Source organism: Scomber japonicus, chromosome 5, assembly GCF_027409825.1.
Source record: "Scomber japonicus isolate fScoJap1 chromosome 5, fScoJap1.pri, whole genome shotgun sequence".
Classification (NCBI taxonomy): domain Eukaryota; kingdom Metazoa; phylum Chordata; class Actinopteri; order Scombriformes; family Scombridae; genus Scomber; species Scomber japonicus.
Window position 1 is genome coordinate 16,820,940 of NC_070582.1, and position 20,069 is coordinate 16,841,008.

General features: G+C 38.8%; 1 protein-coding gene across 1 annotated transcript; it reads left to right on the top strand.

Moving 5' to 3' along the window:
- Positions 1-12,674: 12,674 nt before the first annotated feature.
- foxb1a (forkhead box B1a) lies at positions 12,675-13,616 on the top strand. The gene has a single exon (XM_053319403.1). The coding sequence runs from the start codon at positions 12,675-12,677 to the stop codon at positions 13,614-13,616; it is 942 nt and encodes a 313-aa protein (XP_053175378.1).
- The last annotated feature ends 6,453 nt before the right edge of the window (positions 13,617-20,069 follow it).

Sequence of the window (20,069 nt, forward strand, 5' to 3'; positions counted from 1 at the left end):
GAGGTGTTTGTGGTACAGCGCTAACGCCTACACACATCAGTAGTTTATACTGTGTGCAATCTTTCCAGGCACATACATTTTGCTTCTTCAGAGTGCTTTTTTTATTTATGGAGATTGCAATAAGAAAACAAGTTAGGCCTTTGCCTTGAGTTCAAAATAAATATAACCCTCAGCAACATAATTGTGCAGAGTGTGTTTTAACAGGTTTTATTTTGTGTGCCTTTATTCTATTTTTGTTTGGATGGGCTGTGTCAAACACACGAACATTTAATTTTCATTCAGGGAAGCAGTATGAGATGATTTTAGTGTAGCTCTGTCGGCTTGAAGGGTCCCCCAGCATACACACATACACAGACACACACACACACACACACACACAGTGCCACACACACACCCCAGGGGACTCCTGAGGGACAACAGGGGGTGATGAACAGACAGTGTAATTATCTCCTGAAGTGGTGAATGCAGTCAGTGAGCTCTGCTTTGCTGCGGTCAGAGCTGTGTGGCCCTCAGTGCTCATCTGCAGGTTGTTTTTACCCCTACAATGATTGGGCTTCTTTTGAATGTGAGCCCCAAGGATGTTTTTCTCTAGTTGAGCCTTTCAACTCTGTCCCTGAGGACTATAACATCTAGTCACTGACAACTGACCACACCACTTCAAACTAACAAGATTATTTGGTTGAACAGAAGCTTTCCCTTTATTTAAGTCTCTGATACCTGGGAAGACATTCTTCTTAATGTCATGTTGGTTTGTCATTAGTGTACAGATCAAAACCTGCTCCACAGGAATATGTGGCTGTAAAATTTAGGTTTATTATTATAAACAAGCAGTGCCCAGATGTGTGCTGATATGTTTATTTTCTTCTTCAGGGTTTCTAAAAGTGCATATTAATTAACACCCCTCTCTTTGTGCAGTACGTTTCTGGATGTGGTCCAATGCAGTAAACATGCTCTCAGATGCAAATGTTTATTGCTGTGTTGTTTGTAATAGTCACCTTTCATTGAACCAGCATTTTACACGCTCTGACACAACAGTTATAGATTGCAAATTAGGAATATTTTAAATTGAAATACGTAGGGTGGCACTTAAAGGAAAACCACAATTTTAATACAACCTAGGGGACTATTTTTCATACTACATTGATCATTCCTGTTCTCTACTTTGCTGAGATCTGGGCATAATGCAAAACACCAGACTGAGGTCCAATGGTTATTAGACAGCTTGTGAGCAAACACTGAATTTACCATGTTAACCAAACAACTTATTTGGAGGTGAAACTAAAAGCATTGGTAACACTTACATTCACACAATAGTTCTTTTGGTCATATTTATTCAAATCATTTCCCACACTGCATGCATGTTTTTGTAGTATTCGACACATGTTGTATTTCTACACACAATATGATGATAACAATAATCAAACAAAAGACATTTTCACAGCTGTAACAAAATCCTCACTAGACCCCACAGAGCTTGAGATGTTGTTGGTTCTTTAATATTGCCAAAGCAATCATCTCCAGCTCAAATTACGTTTTTTTTTAGAGTTGTGGACATACACAATAAAAAAAGGTAATGGGCCCAAACCTTCATCAGTGCCCACACAGTCATGATTTATACTCATTTGTTTACATTTTGAAATCAACATTAGTGAAGAGTACATTATTAACATTGACTAAATGGAGTAACTTGGGATTTCACTTGAGACTTGAGATGTGCTTGTGACTGGAAAAGCAATGGATTGGTCCCACATTTGGATGGTAATGAAGAGTTACAGTACATGGCACTATAGTGGAAGATGTCCATGATTTGCTTGAAGTGGTAGATTGTTGTCCTTTGTCTTGGTGGCTCTTTTTTTTTTCAAGGAGTGTCTTCGGAAAAGTATTTTTAAAAGCATAAATACTTTTAAATTTCAAAAAGTTTTACACACATATGACTCATTCACACTTTCACACTCAGGACTCAACATTTCCAGATTAGCTTTCCATACTATTGTGTTTAACTGGCAAGCCATCACTACAAAACAGTATTTGAAGAAGCTTTTGCATGGATTTAGTGGAAACAGAAACCACTTTTCCATTAGTTCTTTTCTACTAAAACAATAATATGTCAATGTCTAATCTCTGATAATGTCTTGTCTGCCCACTATCACTGGTTGGGCTGTCCATCCACATAGTTTGGTTGTAGATGGTGCTCATTCATTTATAACACTTATTGTTCCATTTCTTTGTGTAACAATTCATTGCACTTTTTTGAGAGTTGCCAGTGAAAATCTTCTCTTTACACTGGATAAAGTTTTATTTTGTCTAGCCTGTGTCTTATTGTCTTTGTTTTATGCAGTATACTGAACCCCTCTCATTGTAGAGGATTTCCTTGATTACATGCCACCCTATCTACAAGATAAGATATGGAAATGTGTACAAATCATTTTTGCGATGCTTTTGGTTGAGTGAGTACTTTGTTGTACTTAACCCTATGTATATACTCTCTAGACAAGTGCATGTACAATTTACTGCTAATGTGTGTATAAGACACGTCAGTTGAACAGCACTTCAACCTATTACATGTGTGTACATATGTTGCTATGTCAATGAAATGGGAGATAACAGCACATTTGTGAATAAATTGTTTATTTTTTCATATGAAGTTTGATTCTTTCTTTAAGTTTATGGCCACACTAGCAGGTCTGTGAGCTGTACCCAGACATAGCTGTTCATTGACCCCAATGCGTATGTCAGCATGCTAACATGCCCACAATGACAGTGCTAAATGCTGATAATTAACAGGTATAATTTTTACCATGCTCATCATTGTAGTTTAGCGTTGAGCATTGTGTTAACATGTCAGTTTTGTAAGACAGTATTTGATCCTAAACCAAAGTATTAGACAGATTCAAGTTTTGTCCTGGTGAAGATGCTTGATGAGAGGTCAAGGCATCACCAAAATGATTCATCTCAGGGAAAACATGAATGTTTGTACAAAATTTCACACCAATCCATCCACCAGTTGTTAGGATCTTTCATTCAAGACTAATATTTTGGAGTGACTGACATTGCCATCCATAGAGCCATGTCACTAGCATGGCTACTAGTGCGTACACTAGCTCTGATTTTCCAGCTTACACACAGAATAAACATTGGCGTGTTATGTTTATGTAGCATTTCAATATGTTTAATACGTATCATTATCAACATTTCAGCAATACATATCACATAAACATCTAAAGTGACATAGTTCAGATGACATCTATTTGAGCTAACTTTCTTATTAGGAGGAGGAAGGGTCGGATGTTTGGCTACAAATGATGGAAAAGCATCAAAGCAGCAGAAAGCACTATTCAAGACCACCTCAAGACCACAGCCCGCTTCCTGTTTCAATCGACATAACCAGGTGTTTTTAGAGAGTGGTCAGGACATTTGACATTTTTTTTAAATCTTGATCTTTCCCTAACCCTAACTAAGTGTTTTTTGTGCCTAAACCTAACTCAACCTTAACCACTGTGTTGTCATATCATAAAACATTCAACTCATACTGGCTAACACTGATACACAGAGATTCAATATATGAATCGTAAATACGTATCCGTAATTTGCAGAAACATACAATGCCAATGTTTTATTCTGGTGATCAGGTTGGAATTCCATATTTGACGTTGGACAGCACTGTAGGTATATTGTACAAAACCCTGACATGTACCTCACTGGACAAATACATGAAGTTTCTAAAGTCACAGATTTTTCAGAGGACAGGAAGCTGTTGGTATATTATCAAACAGGATAACTCTGTGGTTAACTCCACCTCAACTGCAACAGTTCATATATGTTTCCCATCTTTACTCTTATATTTTGCAAACGGAGTATGCTTTAGATATTTTTACTTAAATCATGTCTTAAGTAAATCAATATGTCTTTCAAGCATGGCTATTAACAGCAGTGTCCTTTCATTCCCTTTTCCTCCATCAAACCACACTAATCCTGATTTACACAGTTTAAAACCTTGGCCATATCCCTTACCTTCCAAGGAGATAGGGTAATTAAATTGGTACTTTTTACAAGTCGTACTCAATAAATCTGAATAAATTAACAAGGCATTACTAAGACTGCTACATTAAATTTGCATAGTGTGTTTAATGAATATGCAACTGCAAGTGAAAAGGTCTGCTACTGTGAACTCTTGAAATTAGCATAACTACTTCCAGCATGTTTCTTAAATAATGCTCTCATTTGCACATCACTGAGTTGGCTAATTCTAACTTCAGTCAGTGTAGCCTCATAATTAAGACTCTTGCTTTAATTTTTAATGAAGTTTACGTTACATCAATCCTGACAGTAATGAGAGGGACATGGAAACAAAAAGGCTCCTAATAATTAAATTCGCCAACCGGTTTGAGGCATAGTAATTCCTGAGGAGAAATTACATGACTAATTATTAATTTGATATTCATACCATTCCATGGATAGACTCACATAACTGCTTGTCCTGGTGCCAGTTATGCTGAAATGCAAAATGCCTTTTTCACTGCCCCCATGACTAGGAGGTCTCACATGGATTTTAGTGCACAATTAATCATGTTGACACTCACTATTAAATGCTTTTTATTGGTGTCGATTTATTAGGCCATATTACCTGAGTTGGTTTAACGCCTGTTGAAGTCTGTCACTGGGATGAGGACATAAACAGAGTAATGATTGAATAACAGTGCTGATTTCGGGGCAGTTCAGAACCGGAGCAGACTCTCAGCACTTTGAATAAACCCAGAAAAAAATAACTTGAAAGAAAATGTTGTCTCCCTCCAAGTCATGGCTGTTAACTTCCAACATTTGGATGCCTGCTTAAATATTGCAAGAGTGTGTTTGTGTGAGACTACATGACTCACAATGTACTGAAAACTTTGTTGACAAATGAGTCAAGAAAAAAACAGATGGAAGGAAGAGGTGATAGGAAGTATGTCAGTGTCAGTGGTTAATTATGTGCTGTCACATTTAAACATGTAACACCAGCACTACTTAACATGGGAATAAAGTGTGCGAGTGACACTTTCATTGATTTTATTAGATTGATACACGGGCAATGGTTATGGGGTCAGTTGTGTTGTATGAACTGACTAAATCTATCATACCAAACACCTCGGCTCTAAATTTGTTTTTGAGGACCTTTTGATGTTAAAGAGTACTTTGTCATTATTACCAGGTGTCTGAACCTGGTTAGTGATGTAGTGAGAAGCACAACTCCTCCGCTGCTGTTTTTCTTCCTTGTAAAATAGATAATATTTCTTCAAAATTGTTCTACATGCTCTACATCCCAGTTGACTGGACAACATGTTGAAAGTTAATTATTTGGGATTGTAAAAGCTTTGGTTTAGGCAGGGGAACTGAGCATTTCCCTAGCTGATAAGGCTGTTAATACTCTGTGCCTACAATAGCTGTGAGTCTGTGACCAATAAAGATCTCTCCTGATATGCAGCAGTACTTGACATTTCATAGGATCCTTCCTGTGCTTTTCCATCAGTCTGTGATAATAGTGTACACCTAAACTCCAGATTGATTTGTTTGATAGAAATGTAATTGCATTCTTTTGTATGCATGCAGTCTGTGTGTATTTCCCATCTATAATTCAAATGCTTTGTCACATCTGAAGTACTTGCTCCTGAAACAGGTCAGAGTCAACAACATTATTTTCAAGTGCAGACCCTTAAGGGTGTAGTAATCAACATCACAGTTCATCAGTGCTATCACTGCTATCCTTCAAAAATAAACCTCATATATCATCTGCAATGCTGCTTCAAGAACCCTTAATCAACAAGATATCAGACATATTAACACATATTCTTCTCTAGATAGTATCTGTGTTTTCTGAGGTCCTTGGCCAGCAGCTTGGGGATGCATCCTGACACTGACAGTGGCACAGCAGTCAGGTGGAATAATGATGCCGAGTCTGCACTGTGTCCTGCATTACGAGCATGCTTTTATAGACGCACAAAGCTTCAAGTCTTGCCTTAATTAATATGACAAAATCCTTTCTGCAGGATTGTTTCCTGTGCCCTTTTGATTAGCCGTGGATTAACAGGACCTTTATGTTTTTCTCACTGCACCCATGTTTTCAGCACAGGTTAGCTCCCCTATTACTAAACAAATGAATTAGTGCCTGGAAATGTGTCATGCATATTACCTTTCAGCAGGAGGCACATTGAGCTGGTCAACCATAAGGAGCAGTACAAAGCGTACCGTGCGACACTGCTTGTTTGCGTTTTCTCTTTAAAGCTCTTTGTGATTTACTGTGAGGCTTGTTTATGCTTAGCGATGCAAATTTGAGCCTTACAGCAGCATATATCACACACCAATTAAAATATATCAATAGAGGTGGCACTTGGTGATTGGTCATTGTGTTAGTCACCCATGAGGAAAACACTGCTTAACATTACTGAGCATTGCTGTGGTGGCTATGGTGCAGTCTTGTAAAATACAAATAGTAAGTGACATTAAAGCAAAGGTTGTCTCTTCTGGACAGGCCACCTTGAAGATGTAGGTCAGGAAGAGCAAAGCCCAATTTAGGTGTTCTAATTTACTTCTTTTTATCTTAGACAAGTACATAGATGTCCAGGCATGGATTATGTTTGCAAACTTTTTTAATTCAAATTGACTTTTTTTTTTCTTAATTCTGTTACCTTCCCTGTGGGTGTCCCCACTGTCAGCCGTGTGTTTTTGTTTACGTGCGTTGTAAACACTCATGTATTGTTATTGTGTATTGTGTCGTTCTGCTCTTTGGCTCGGTTTGCCATCCTTGGAGACCAGGCATTTTTCCCTGATGTATAAGATGAAAGACAGAACAAAATGCCCCTCATTTGGTCCCAGTTGGTTAAGTGTGTCCTGATCACTGCCAAGGTCTGGATGAACATGAGCCACACAAAGGACCGTGCCTTCCAACCACGCAAGCTCACAATAAGAAGGATTTGCTTCAGTTAGATGTCTTCCACATTAACCCCCAAAGGAGAGACATGTTTGTGTCTAACAAACAGCAATGTCAACTTCCTCTGACTTGATCCCACCGTTCAACGCTTGTTATCCTTCACTATTCCACCCTTACAAACTTGATGTAATTAATTAGGGGCAAACAGAGGCAAAGCTCCTGTTTTCTAGCGTTATTAATAACCATTTTCCCTGCAATGAACAAATAATGGAAAAGTAAACACAGCAGAGAGGTGAGGGGTTAGAGGTTAAACCTACAACTACGACCTCCTTGAGAGGTCATAATTAAAGTGACCCGGTGTATCGATCCATTTAGCACAATCCAGTTAATATGTCACCTGTCATCTGTCTGATGTTTTCTACATTGTGATTTTTAAAGGCCTCTGTCTTTACACTCCTACCATTAAAATGATTTCATCCCGTCATCCTTTCCTCATTATGAAGCTGTACAGATTCATGGTTATCCATCTCAAAGGCTTCACATTTGTATCCTCTGTGAAAGGTAACACATTGTATGCGATTGAACTATCTTAATTCGAGCCCCCACCCCCATCCCCCCACCTTTATTTTTGCATAATAACCTTTTTATCTTTCTGCTTCATGGTGAAAGTTCACTCTCCTGTTGAGTTTGTTGTTAATATATTATGATCTCACAATGCTTAGTATTGCATTATTCTCTCATTTTCAACAATATAACAGAGAATTTCCATAATTATTGTTCATATGAAACTAGTTCATTATAATACATAGTATAGTAGTGAGGGATCCTTCATTTTCTTCTCAATATTGAAATGTACTACTGTCATATTGTTATTCTGCTTTCTCCTCCTCTCATCTTTCTCCCATTTCCATTTTTTTTCTGTCTCACCGACTCTGCTGCTGTCTTCTTGCTCTTTGCTCCTTGCCTTTTATATCTGTCAGTGGCTAAGTAACGTGTGATGTTTAATAGGATGATTTGTTGTCACCGAATCATCTGTCACCAAAAAGCTAAATGATGAAATGAGAGTGTGAGCAGCACTGTCTTGTCTGTAATGAATTATGCAGGGGGGGGGGGGGGGGGGGTCAGGGGGCGTCTGTTTTGGTTACAGTCGACAGCACAAACACGGACCTCAGGTAGTGCACTCATCAGTCCTGCTGTTTCTCACCATATGGAGTCAATGAACTGGGACAGCCCTCCTACACACACATTCACATGCACACACACTCACATGCACCTGCAGACAGAATTGCATAGTTATACAGTAGATAGAAAGAAAGAAAGAAAGAAAGAAAGAAAGAAAGAAAGAAAGAAAGAAAGAAAGAAAGAAAGAAAGAAAGAATGAGGGGTGTGCTGATGTTTTTAATTTCCACTTCCAATTGCAATTGTTTTATTATTGGCCCTGGAAAACCAATATATAATATAATATTTAACCTAGTAATTATCCTTGTAAAATAACTGATGCATTGAGTCACTTAGCCTTGTTGACAGGTTTTGTATGTGACTATCAACCTGTGTTCAACAAGAAAACTCCTGGCTCACACTCCAGAGCTTGTCCCCATCTGATGGTGATCTAGTGAAACTACTGCCTCTTTTTAGTCTAAGTGCTACGGAGCAAAAAAAAAAAAAAAAGAAAGTAGTCCAAAAATAAAATTAAATTTTTTTAAATAAAAAACAAAAATAAAATTGATGTCCTGGTCTAAAATAACTCCACACATCAGGTTAGTGCTCGTTATTTCTATTTCGCTTTTTTCATATCTTTCAGTGTTTAATTGGATAAAACATATTCACAGACAAATTGAATTAGATGTTCCCGCCTCTGTACAATTGAGATATCTGTTACAGATGATGTGCCGTATAATGAATGCCTAATTTATGTAATTAGACCATTAAGCATAATCCGAGCATATGCTCTGAATGCCCTGAGGTCTTCTTCCAGGTACTCCTTCTCTCTGATGTCACCCAGAAACAACTAATGGAGTGGGGCTACGAGGAAGACCTTAAAGTATATATATTCATCAGGATTATGATATCATGATGCTTTTATTGTGTACGGATTTTCCTCCCTGGTCAATAATTCATATTTAAAGGGGGCAGAGTGTGAAGATGGCCTTTAAGAAGTGTGAATATGCCCTCATATAGGCTAAATTTGCCATTGAGGAGGTTCTTATGAGAGAGAGCCCTCTGTCTGCTAATTAATTGTCATTCTGCTGAATATTCATACCTTATCATCAGCGCGTCCTTAATTGCACCGTAAAACATCTCTGGGGGCTGAAACCACCACGGACTTAATTAGAAGCATAGGCCCATTGGCTGGTTGGTCGGAGAGTCTGAGAAACTAACTGTGTTTTACTCGCTTTACTGTCACACTGAGGCGTGTGTTTAACACAGAGGCCAGTCGATAACAAAATCATTTTTACTCTACAGGCCTGATAATAATGAAAAAAGTGAAGCAACTAAAATAATAAAAAAGATTACACTTATAATTCAGTGGGTGGGAAGTTTTTGCCTTAAAAATGTGAATTTGTACACCTCTAGCAATTTGTTTATTCATTAGTTGGTTAATGGCCTAAATCTACATTGCTTGAAGTCAAAGGTTCTTATATATATAGTCAACAACATGAGAGCTCTGAGAGATCTGAAAATGTAAAGTGAAAAAAAAAGTGAAAAAAGAAAGAAAATGAAAAATCCATTTTAAATCATCCCAAAAAATAAAGCCTAAATTAAGTTAGCTTGCCCCAAAATTGTATTTATATCTCCAAATGTCAGATCTTAAATTAAAGTTATAACAGATTATTTATATTTATCATACTTTTTCAAATATTAACTCGCTCCTTAAATGTGTGTCTCCCCGCGTAATAAGCATCGCTCTCAGCTTTAAATTTCTCTTAATCGTTCCCTGAATAGTAGTTTTTTCCCCTCCCTCTCTGGGTCTGGGTGGCAGCATATCTCAACTCGATTCACTGTGACAATATTGTTTGGCTATCATTCGCTGCTTTAGGATAAATGGCATCGATCCTCTTTTAACAACATTTGTTTCCTATTGTGTTTGGGGGGTGCAGCAGAGGAGGGCAGACGTGTGAAAGTGGCTGTTTGATTCTCTTTTTCATCCCCATGACCTCAGCTTTTGTGTCCCGTCACCCTGGGAATGTCACGCCTCACTACTCTACTTTAAGATGTTTCAGAAAGTGCCCTTTGTTTTCGCTCCTCTTTTTTTTAAAGCTCACACAAAATTGTTCTTGGTCCCCTCCTGCTATAAAGGATACTTCAGACTGAGGCACGGTTCACAAGTGCAATGCAATTTGGCTTATCCCAACCTTTGTTCGGGTTTCTACAAATGACCAAACATAGTGCAGACTTGATCTACTGCTGCTTGAACTCAGGAGTTTGGGAGCAGCTAAAAAACCCATTCAGATTCAGAGTCATGGTGGTATTTTCAGTGTGTGCATTCGACAGGGACAAAAGGCCTACCAATATCCCATAACCCTGAAACTCAAAAAGCCACAACGTTTGTGTGTGTGAGACGAGAAGAGGGAAAAACTCTCAATTCTCCTGTGTGGCTTGGGTGGTTAATTTCGAGTCTTGCAGGTTAACTTGCAAACATGAACAAATACGATTAACAGAGATTATATATTTCAGGGGGAAATGTTAAAATAAGAATAGCTCGTAAAAAACTGAAAAACATGTTTGACATTCAAATATTTTGCCAATATCAGTCTATATTAATCATATTGCAGAATCATCATTTTTGCGAATAACAAAGCCTGCCAATTACAAACTAAACCTATCTGACCATGTGTGCGTTTTTATCTGAGTCAGACCCAATCATTTTATTATTAACACCATTAAAAATAATAATAAAAGAATGAGTGAGTGAGATGGGTATTAGGAGATGCTTGGCACTTGGCAGTGTGCTGTCATTATCCGCGGTGTTTGAGATGGGTCGATTGGGCCACTTCCTTTCGGACAAAACCTTTCCAGCTGAACATTAATAGGAAATGACAGGTGTTAAAAGCCACTTTGTGGGGAAAAATAATGAAACTGCACGCTGGGAGTTTTGGGAAAGATACACAACAAATGTGACTTTTCCGGTCTATGAATATATATTTTTTAGAATTAAATAAAGCCTTCCTTTTCATGTATTAAAAATGGCACGTCAGGTATTTTTTTTTATATATAATTATGCAAATTCTCTGGAAGACTTTCTTTCTTTGTTTTTGTTTTTTTTTGTCTTGATTCAAGGTTTTATGTTGTTAGACAGCTCATGCAGCAGAGAGGATGCTCCTCTTCAGACTGCTGAAAATAGCTTGGTGTCCCCCCGCAATGCGATTCTTTTCGTTATCCGTCAGACTGGTGATGGGGCGCATTGTGGATTTATGGGGGGAAATTAGCATAAATTATGAGCAAATCTGCGTGTGCGTGTGTGTGGTCCCGGGCATTGCAAACCCTCCAAGCGGAAAGGTGGCCCTGGCCAAAAGCTTGAATAGCAATAGCTCAAAATAGGCTTCCCATTTGGTTTTCACATTCATATAATTGACTTATGGATATTTTATACAGTTTTCGCCACACCATCCTCAAGGGTTTATTTGCATTTCTGAAGTACTTTTGAATCTTCTTTACATAAACACAATAGACCTGATTGCCTCATGAAGTTTCAGTTTGAACAGTATTGTTTGCATTGTGTTGATGTTTTCATATCGTCTACTTCCTTCGCGCTGCTCTGGGCGAAATTAGCTGAGAAAAACTAATAGTCGGCTCATCAACAAACTTGCTCTTGGCAAATTATTTTGTGTGGCGCGTGCATTTCGTAAACAATACTGTAATTAGGGGAAAAATAATATATGTTTATATATATATATATTTCTCAGCATTTTATCCTTGAAATCAGCTGACATCTAAATCCACATAATAAAAAATGTCAGTCAGCATGCGTAACACTTTATGGAAAACGTTTTTTTGGGAAAACTCATTGCACACACCACTACATAAAATATATTTTCATAAATCCATCTGATATCATACAAATCACACATCTACCTTAACAGCAGCACAGATGTAAATATAATTCAATTGAAATCATTTTTATGTCCAACATCCACAGTCCTTGTATATCTGTGAATTGTAACTGTAAAGTCCACTGAAGAAGTATTAGCGCATACCTTCACACACTGAGTGCCATCGCAGTTCAATTCCGGTTGCCGAGCCTTTTCACCCCTTTTTCTGTCTTCAAATGGAAATGATTTCCATTGGCCCAAGGTGTCCATGTAAATAGGTGTAAATGAAACCAGATTATGCCTTCCTCCCAGCCCCCTCCTCCCATGGCAATTGTCATGTGATAGCAAAGAGGTGGCACATTAATGGAGCGCCTCTACAGGGGTCTTTTCTGCTCATGTCACTACATAAAACTATCAGATGGTTAGAGGAAGGCCATGGAGGCATCCACTTAACTCGTCTTATCAAGGACGCCAAATGAAGTCTATTCAGCTCTGCTAGCGGGACAAGCTGACTTACTTTGCGAGAAAGACTTACAGCAGCCGTCACTCCATAAATGTGCACCTTCCTCCCGCCTGCACACCACAGAGACGCACAACCTGGCTGTTTTACGCACGACGCAACTCCAGCTTCGTCTGCATTTAAACTTCCTTTAGCGGCTGTTTTCATGAAGAGCGGCGAACTTTCACTGAGGAATTAAGGGTGACTACTTTTGTTTTTTGCTTTTCTGAAAATATCGAGGATGCCTCGTCCAGGGAGAAACACTTACAGCGACCAGAAACCACCTTACTCCTACATCTCCCTTACTGCCATGGCGATCCAGAGCTGCCCGGAGAAGATGCTTCCCCTCAGTGAAATTTACAAGTTCATCATGGATAGATTCCCTTATTACAGAGAAAACACTCAGCGGTGGCAAAACTCTCTACGACACAACTTGTCATTCAACGACTGCTTTATCAAAATCCCCCGGCGCCCAGACCAGCCAGGTAAGGGCAGTTTCTGGGCATTGCACCCCAGTTGCGGGGACATGTTTGAGAATGGAAGTTTCTTGAGACGCCGCAAAAGGTTCAAAGTGTTAGGTGCGGTTGATCATTTGACCTCCAGTAAGCAGTCAGATGCTGCACATTACCTCCAGCAGCAAGCCAAACTGAGACTGAGCGCCCTGGCAGCCACTGGCACACACCTGCCCCAAATGTCAACTTACAACCTCGGAGTGTCTCAGACGTCAACTTTTAAGCATCCGTTTGCCATCGAGAACATCATCGCCAGAGAGTACAAGGTCCCGGGAAGTCTGGCGTTCTCTACCATGCAGTCCATGTCTGCCGGGTACCCGCTCCACAACCAGCTGACGACAGCCTGGCCCCACATGTACAACACCAGCGTGATTGACACGGCAGCCCCAATCTCCATGGCAAGCAGCGACTACAGTGCCTATGGCGTGCCCATCAAGTCCCTGTGTCACGGTGGACAGTCGTTACCAGCTATCCCTGTACCAATCAAGCCCACCCCGACCTCCATGGCCGGTTTCTCGGCGTTACCTCCACACATCCCCGCGTTTCTATCAAACTCTCCACAATCTCTGAGCCCGACGTCCCCACAGACAGCGACGAGCCAAAGCAGCCCCGCGACCCCGAGCGAGACTCTGACGAGCCCCTCCACACTGCAGTCGGTGGCTGTGCACTGACCAGCTGAACCGCCCCTGGAACGAACTGCAGACTGGCTCCCAGGCCCCCTTTACCAAACCCAAAGTTTATATTCTGTGTATCGTCGGGAACTATCAAGGCGAGTTGCAGTTGCATATCGATTTATTTGTGTATGTGTTGAATGTGTCGCTTTAAAATTGTATTATAGAAGTCCAGCACAGAATCGAAGTATTGCTCTTCAAAAATATAAATTATTTGATAGTTTCTATTTTTCAGTTTGTTGAGAAATTTGAGAGTGGAGCCACTGAGGAGACCGTGGGGACGTTTGTTTTGGTACCGTCAACGATGAGTTTTCAAGTGCTTGCAATGCCCGTGGAGGTTTTTCAGTTTTATCAAACAGCAAAACTTTTGCACCGTTTCTGTGTGACCACTGTAATGTCAATGAAATTGCGAGGCGCTGGCTCTGTGTTTTAGTTTTCTTGGAATACTGGAAGGATGGGTAAGGAATACCAAATAGGATAGGATTTAGATTTGTCCTTACCATCCCTGTAAAAAAAAAAAAAAAAAAAGGAAGATAAAAAGAAAAAAGAAAGCAAACTGAAATCTTTTCGAAATTGAAAAGTTGTGAGACGCCCTCAAAATGCAAGATGTGAATATTGCAAATAACCGAATACTGAAATGTTGTAAAATGCACTTTTTAGTTTTATGTTTTAGATATCTATTTTGCAGAAAAAAAATGTTCTGTGAAGCATTTAATTTAAAAGGCTGTGGTGACCATGTGTATCAGATGCTGTAAATTTGTACTTTTTTTTTTCTTTTTAGGTAAAGCATGCATTCTGAAAAAAAATTGTGTTGTTATTGTTCTTGATGTTGTTTTGTTTTCGTTTGTTTTTATTTTTTTTATTTTATTTGCAAGCATGCGTGCTTTTGAAAAGTGTGCAAACAGTCTGCAATGAACTGGAAAAAAAAACTGGTCATCGAAATATTTTCTCATTAAAAGTGAAGTAAACAATCAAAATGTTTCTGAAGATTTAATCTCAAATTATGATTATGATTATGATTATGATTATGATTATTATTATGTCTCAGACAGCATCGTTATTAATAAATTACTAGAAACGATTAAAAGTACTCCTCCATCGATTGTTTTATATATAGACCATAATGATAATAATAACTACAAATAATAATAATAATGATCATAATTATTATTTTTATTTTTATTATTATCATCATTACTATCTTTCTATCTATCTGAACCTGTATGGTTTGAGAGTGTGAGAGTTGCAGAGAGGCAGTGAGGAGAGAGATGAATCGTGCAGTCCATTAGAATGCATGGAGCTGCGATGCCATGGTCACAGCGCAGACAACTGCTCTCATTCATCAAGCTGTAGGCTAAACACAATTAAGCCCAACAATAAACATTTAGAAAAGCTGCTCATAGTGTCGGAATAATATTGTTGCATATTTCCGACTTCAAATGTCAATGAAGCCAATTAAAACATGTTGATTCATTTATTTCTTAGCATGCAGCAGCAGACTGTTTCGACCTACATTAAGTCTTTTTTTTCTCTTCTTTGTGGGAACTTTATTTAACAGGTTTATAAATACAGACATGTGCAGATAAATCTCTGCAATACAACCCAAAATGAATTTCTGATTCGTATTTTTTTAAGTAAAGCTTAAATAAAAAATAACACGCTTAATTTGCATCCCCTATAGAAAAGCAACAGCCTATCTCGGGGTATTAAACAAATACATTAGAATTCCGTCACTTTATGCAATCGAGTAGATCAAATAAAGGGGTCTCGGGCCACTTCATTCTCCCTCATTCACTTGAATTGAAAGTGCAAAGAATAGCAAACTTAGACTGGGCCACCAATGTAGATTTAGCCTTTTTTCTAGCAAGACAAAAAGACTGATTTTTCACAAACACATTGCTGACTGGGGAACTAGGAAACGAGCTGCGAGACCCTTTTGGAATTTAAATCCACCCCTCCCCCCATGGACTGTTTGTACAACAGTGTTAGTTTTTTTTTTTTTTTTTTTTTCCTCCCACTTTGTGCATTTGTGTGTGCAACATTAATTCTGACTCTGGGTGATTAAATGTATTGAAGCTGCAACGCCACATTAACAAACTTTTTCATTGAGCACCTTAAAGCTATTAAATCCTATTACACCCATGTCACACAAGTAAAAAATAAAGACTGCAACAACACAAACAGTACCAAGATTTACATATTTACAGCATATTTATACTTCAATGTTGCAATTTTTCTTTGTCTATTCATTTGCATTTCAGTGTACTTAACTTATTTGTATTGCACTGTATGTAATACACAGATAAATGTTTTTAAATCATTTCTTTGTGAATAAAAAAAATCACTCATTGTAAATTCAACCAACAATGTGAATGTGAAAATATTTAACCAAAACTTTTATTTAATGTATTATGTGCTGTACTCTGAATTAGAAATGCTATATTGCATTCCAAAAGCAACACCTTAACGCTCTGTTTTAAAACAACAGTGAGGCTGATTTCATGTAAATTCCTAAAATGTTGCACATCAATGACATGTGGCTATAGTAGAGAAGAAAATGAGCACTGTTATTTGGCTGCCATGTGTTGCTTTACAAATCACAAAAAAAGAAAAAGAAAGGGGAAGAAAAAGAAGAGAAAAGGGAAGAAAAGAAAAGAAAAGAAAAGAAAAGAAAAGAAAAGAAAAGAAAAGAAAAGAAAAGAAAAGAAAAAACACATTCAGCTTCTCCTGGGTGAACTCAGCCAAATAGATAACGACTGCAATAATGTTACAGGTGTGCCAGAGGGAAATCACACAGACCACTGCTATAGAAAACTCATCTCTGACACCTGCCAGCTCATGAAATTGAATTGAATTGTCTGGAAAAAAAAAAAAACTTTAAATAAAACCCTTAAAACAAGAAGAGTTTCTGACATTACAAGCCCTTTGTCCTAATTATTTTTTTTTAGTTTCTTTCCTTAAATAATCCACATCAAATCCTCTTATTCTAATATTATACTGATCATTTCCCCATTTAATCTGAACTCCTTCAGTGATGTCTTCCCTGTTCACTAGCATTAACATGAACTCAGTTGCATAATCCCAGTCTGCATTGTCCTTGTTCTTTCAACTATGTTCCACTTAGACAAAGAAGAAGGTCATCTTAGGCAGGGGGATGAAATATAGACCACATGCAAAACCCCAATGTTGTAGTTTAATTAAAATAATTCATTAAAGTGGAGGCCCAAGGTAATTAGCATGTATAATTTATGATTTGCTTAATGCATGCAGGCAGTGGCCTCCGCAATAAACTCAACTTAACCTCAAGTAGGGAACTGCTACGGACAGGGTGTTGTTATTTACCGTGTGTTTATTGTTTGGATATTTGTCAAGAGGAAGCAAGTGTTTCATAAATCTGTGGCCGTTCATCCGCCTCTCGCTGCACACAAACAACTTATTTGTTTATGAGTTTATCTTGTGGATTTATGCTCACTCATAAGAGCTTGTCAGATTTGTTGTGATGGAGAGATATTGGGAATTATCTTCACTTTGCTTTTTCACTCATTTTCATTTAAAACACATTTTTTCCTGCTGGTCACTTTGAGTTGAAAAGATAGTTTATGCTCCTTCTTAGTGTTGACAGAATGAGGGCATGGACACAGGGTAGCTTATCTTCTCTTCTACAACAGGCTGTCAGCGGTGACTTTTAAAAGAAGAAGAAGAAGAAGCAGAATAATCAGTGATAGACAAAACTTGCATTAATTATACTCTGCAAATGTGTCAATCCCTGACAATGCTCTGACATGGCTACTGGCTATATTTGATTATTTCTTGCAAGTACTTGTAGTTTTTATAAAAACAACAGAGTAAAACAAATATTTTCAGACAGAGCAGTGGACCATGGTAAACACATTCATTTTTGTGGTAAATAGAGCAACTAGGTGCTCTCCCTGATGGGTGGTGGTGGTGGTGAGGAGCTCCTGGATGAGGATCCCCTTTTTTTCCAGAAATCCAGACTGAGATATTAACTTTTTTTTTTTTTTTTTTTTTTAATTTGTGAGTTTGTATCCAGTCTGCAAATCATATCTAATTTGCTCATCAAGCTCAAGATCATCTGTTTTATTTGACATCTTAAAAAAAAAAGTCATAGTGTGGGGTGATATTCCACAAGTGAAACTCATGCTCGTGTCCTCACAGTCCACACTCTCATTATAAGACTATATGGTTTAATTATCAGTCATAATGTGTGACTCCCCAGGCTAAATACATTACATGCCTGTGTCGGAGGGCAAAGGGCAGGTATAGTGGGCAGCTGGAGGGAGAGGCAGGGGAATGCAGCAGCATGGCTCAGCCAAACACCCATGTGTGCATGAAATTAGAGTGTCAACATCTGATTCATGCTGCCGGGTGGTGACTGTGAAACAAATTATGTCAGCGGGTGGCAGCGGCGAAAAAACTTCCACTGAGCAAGCAGCAGACAGTGGCTGTATATGGAAGTCATAGATTCTGTTTTAGAAGCTGTGGTGAAACTTTTTTTTTATGTGATTCAATTTGAAGGTTTCCATGCAGCACAACCTATCCAGAGAAATTGGTGAAAATATATTTTTTTAAGAGTTGTGCTTTTAATGTAATGTAATGTGTTTTTTTTTTGTTGTTGAACTCCCTAATGATGGGGAAAGGAATCGTAAAGACACAGTTGTAGGAAATGGGGTGATTGTTGTTATTCAAGATAAGGATGCTTATTGTCACAGACAGGTTTGTGAGGTGCAAATGAGTTCCTATGGTGACTATGTGAGCTGTAAAACCTTTTTATATACTTAAGAATTCATGTCCAGAAACTTTAAAACAGCACTTTAACCTGAAGAACATTAACCAACAATAATAATTCTCCCAGTGTCAAAGAATAGCAGGCATCAAACATGTACAGATTAAATGTCACTGATTTTCTTTTAGCTATATCAATACATTTGACTTAGCTTCACTCTACTAATAATAATACATCAACAGTAGATATGACACACTCTGCAGTCATTGGCTTATTTTCCATTTTCACTTTATAATATGTGATGCAACACTACGCCGCCTTTCTACACAGATGGATCTCTTGTTATTGGCTCCTGAGAGTGTGCAAGAGTTGGGGCGGGTTGAGACAAGGTGAGACAGACAAGCAACAGAAAACCATCCATCAAACTTTAGGCTCCAACTGCTGTCAACCTCAACCTCCAGCCATTACATCTGACATCTGTCTCCCATGCACCTCTTCTTCATTTCACTCAGCAAATCAGCTTGTCTAACTTGAATTTACTTTCCATTTGGACATTTATTTGTTGCGCCCAATTGAGCAACAGTGAGGCGGTCTCATCCTACATGTGTTAATTGATGTTGGATCTATTTTTACTTCTGAGAGTATAATTTGGCATACCTGTGAAGGGTGTGTTTGAAAAGTGGCTGTTCTGTCCCAGCTTGTCTCTTCTAGTCTAGTGAATCTGTCTCACTTGCAGGGTATAGGGATAATCATATTTATTTTTAATTCTGTTGCTCAAAAAAAGTCCCACAGCTGGAGTTTTGACCAAATGCTTGTTCATTCAGAACCTCAGTGTGGGAAGCCAGCTAAATGCTCATACAAACAAGCTGCTTTAATGAAGGTGCTTAACAGATTTGTCACTACAATGTTTTTTGTTCTCAAGTGCTTTAGCTGTTAGGTGTTAGAACTGTAACAGATTCTGTGGATTTTAGCAGCCTGCTATTTCCCCTTTTAAATGTGGGACGAAAAGCTAATTTATCACCTTTCTTTGAGATCTTATCGTACCCTCTCCAACCATAAACTAACACTTACACAAGACTTCAAAGGTGCGCTAGGTAGCAGAGGTGAGAAAAGGGGCCTGTACCCACTTGGGGCCAGTTCCTTCCAAGAGATGAGATGGAGCTGATTAGCAGGAGTGTGCAGCGGGCCCCGTGGGGCAGCAGCTGGAGGAGCAACTCCCCACGGGAGCGCGGAGAGGTGTGAGTTTTGACAGCTCCTGTCTCTCCCCTCTGGATAGTGTAGGGTCAGGGCACCCTCAGCGGGCCTGGCTCCATGCTGGATAGGAAGTCAGCAGTAATTGCCATTCAGCCAGTGGGACAGAAAGCGAGGCAACAATAACCAGCGAAGAACACACAGCCCGTTTCCTCTTTGTCTTGATGTGTTTGAGGAAGGATGCTACCTCCTCTCCGACAGAACAAAGCCGCAGTAAAGTTCTCACAATCAAATACAATCTTGCAGAAGTTGCTGAGGAACGTGTATCATTCTAAGTGGTGTACTTGGAAGCTTTTCCTATCCCCGAGAAGGCCCAGATGGCTTCTTGTTATTGCATAACAAGGCTGTATTGTTTTGTTAATGTAACTTCATCTGTCTTTGATCCAATCTCATGTTGTCACGGCCAGTGTGAAAATCCCTATTAAGTGCACGATCCAGCACTACGCTCATTGTGATTG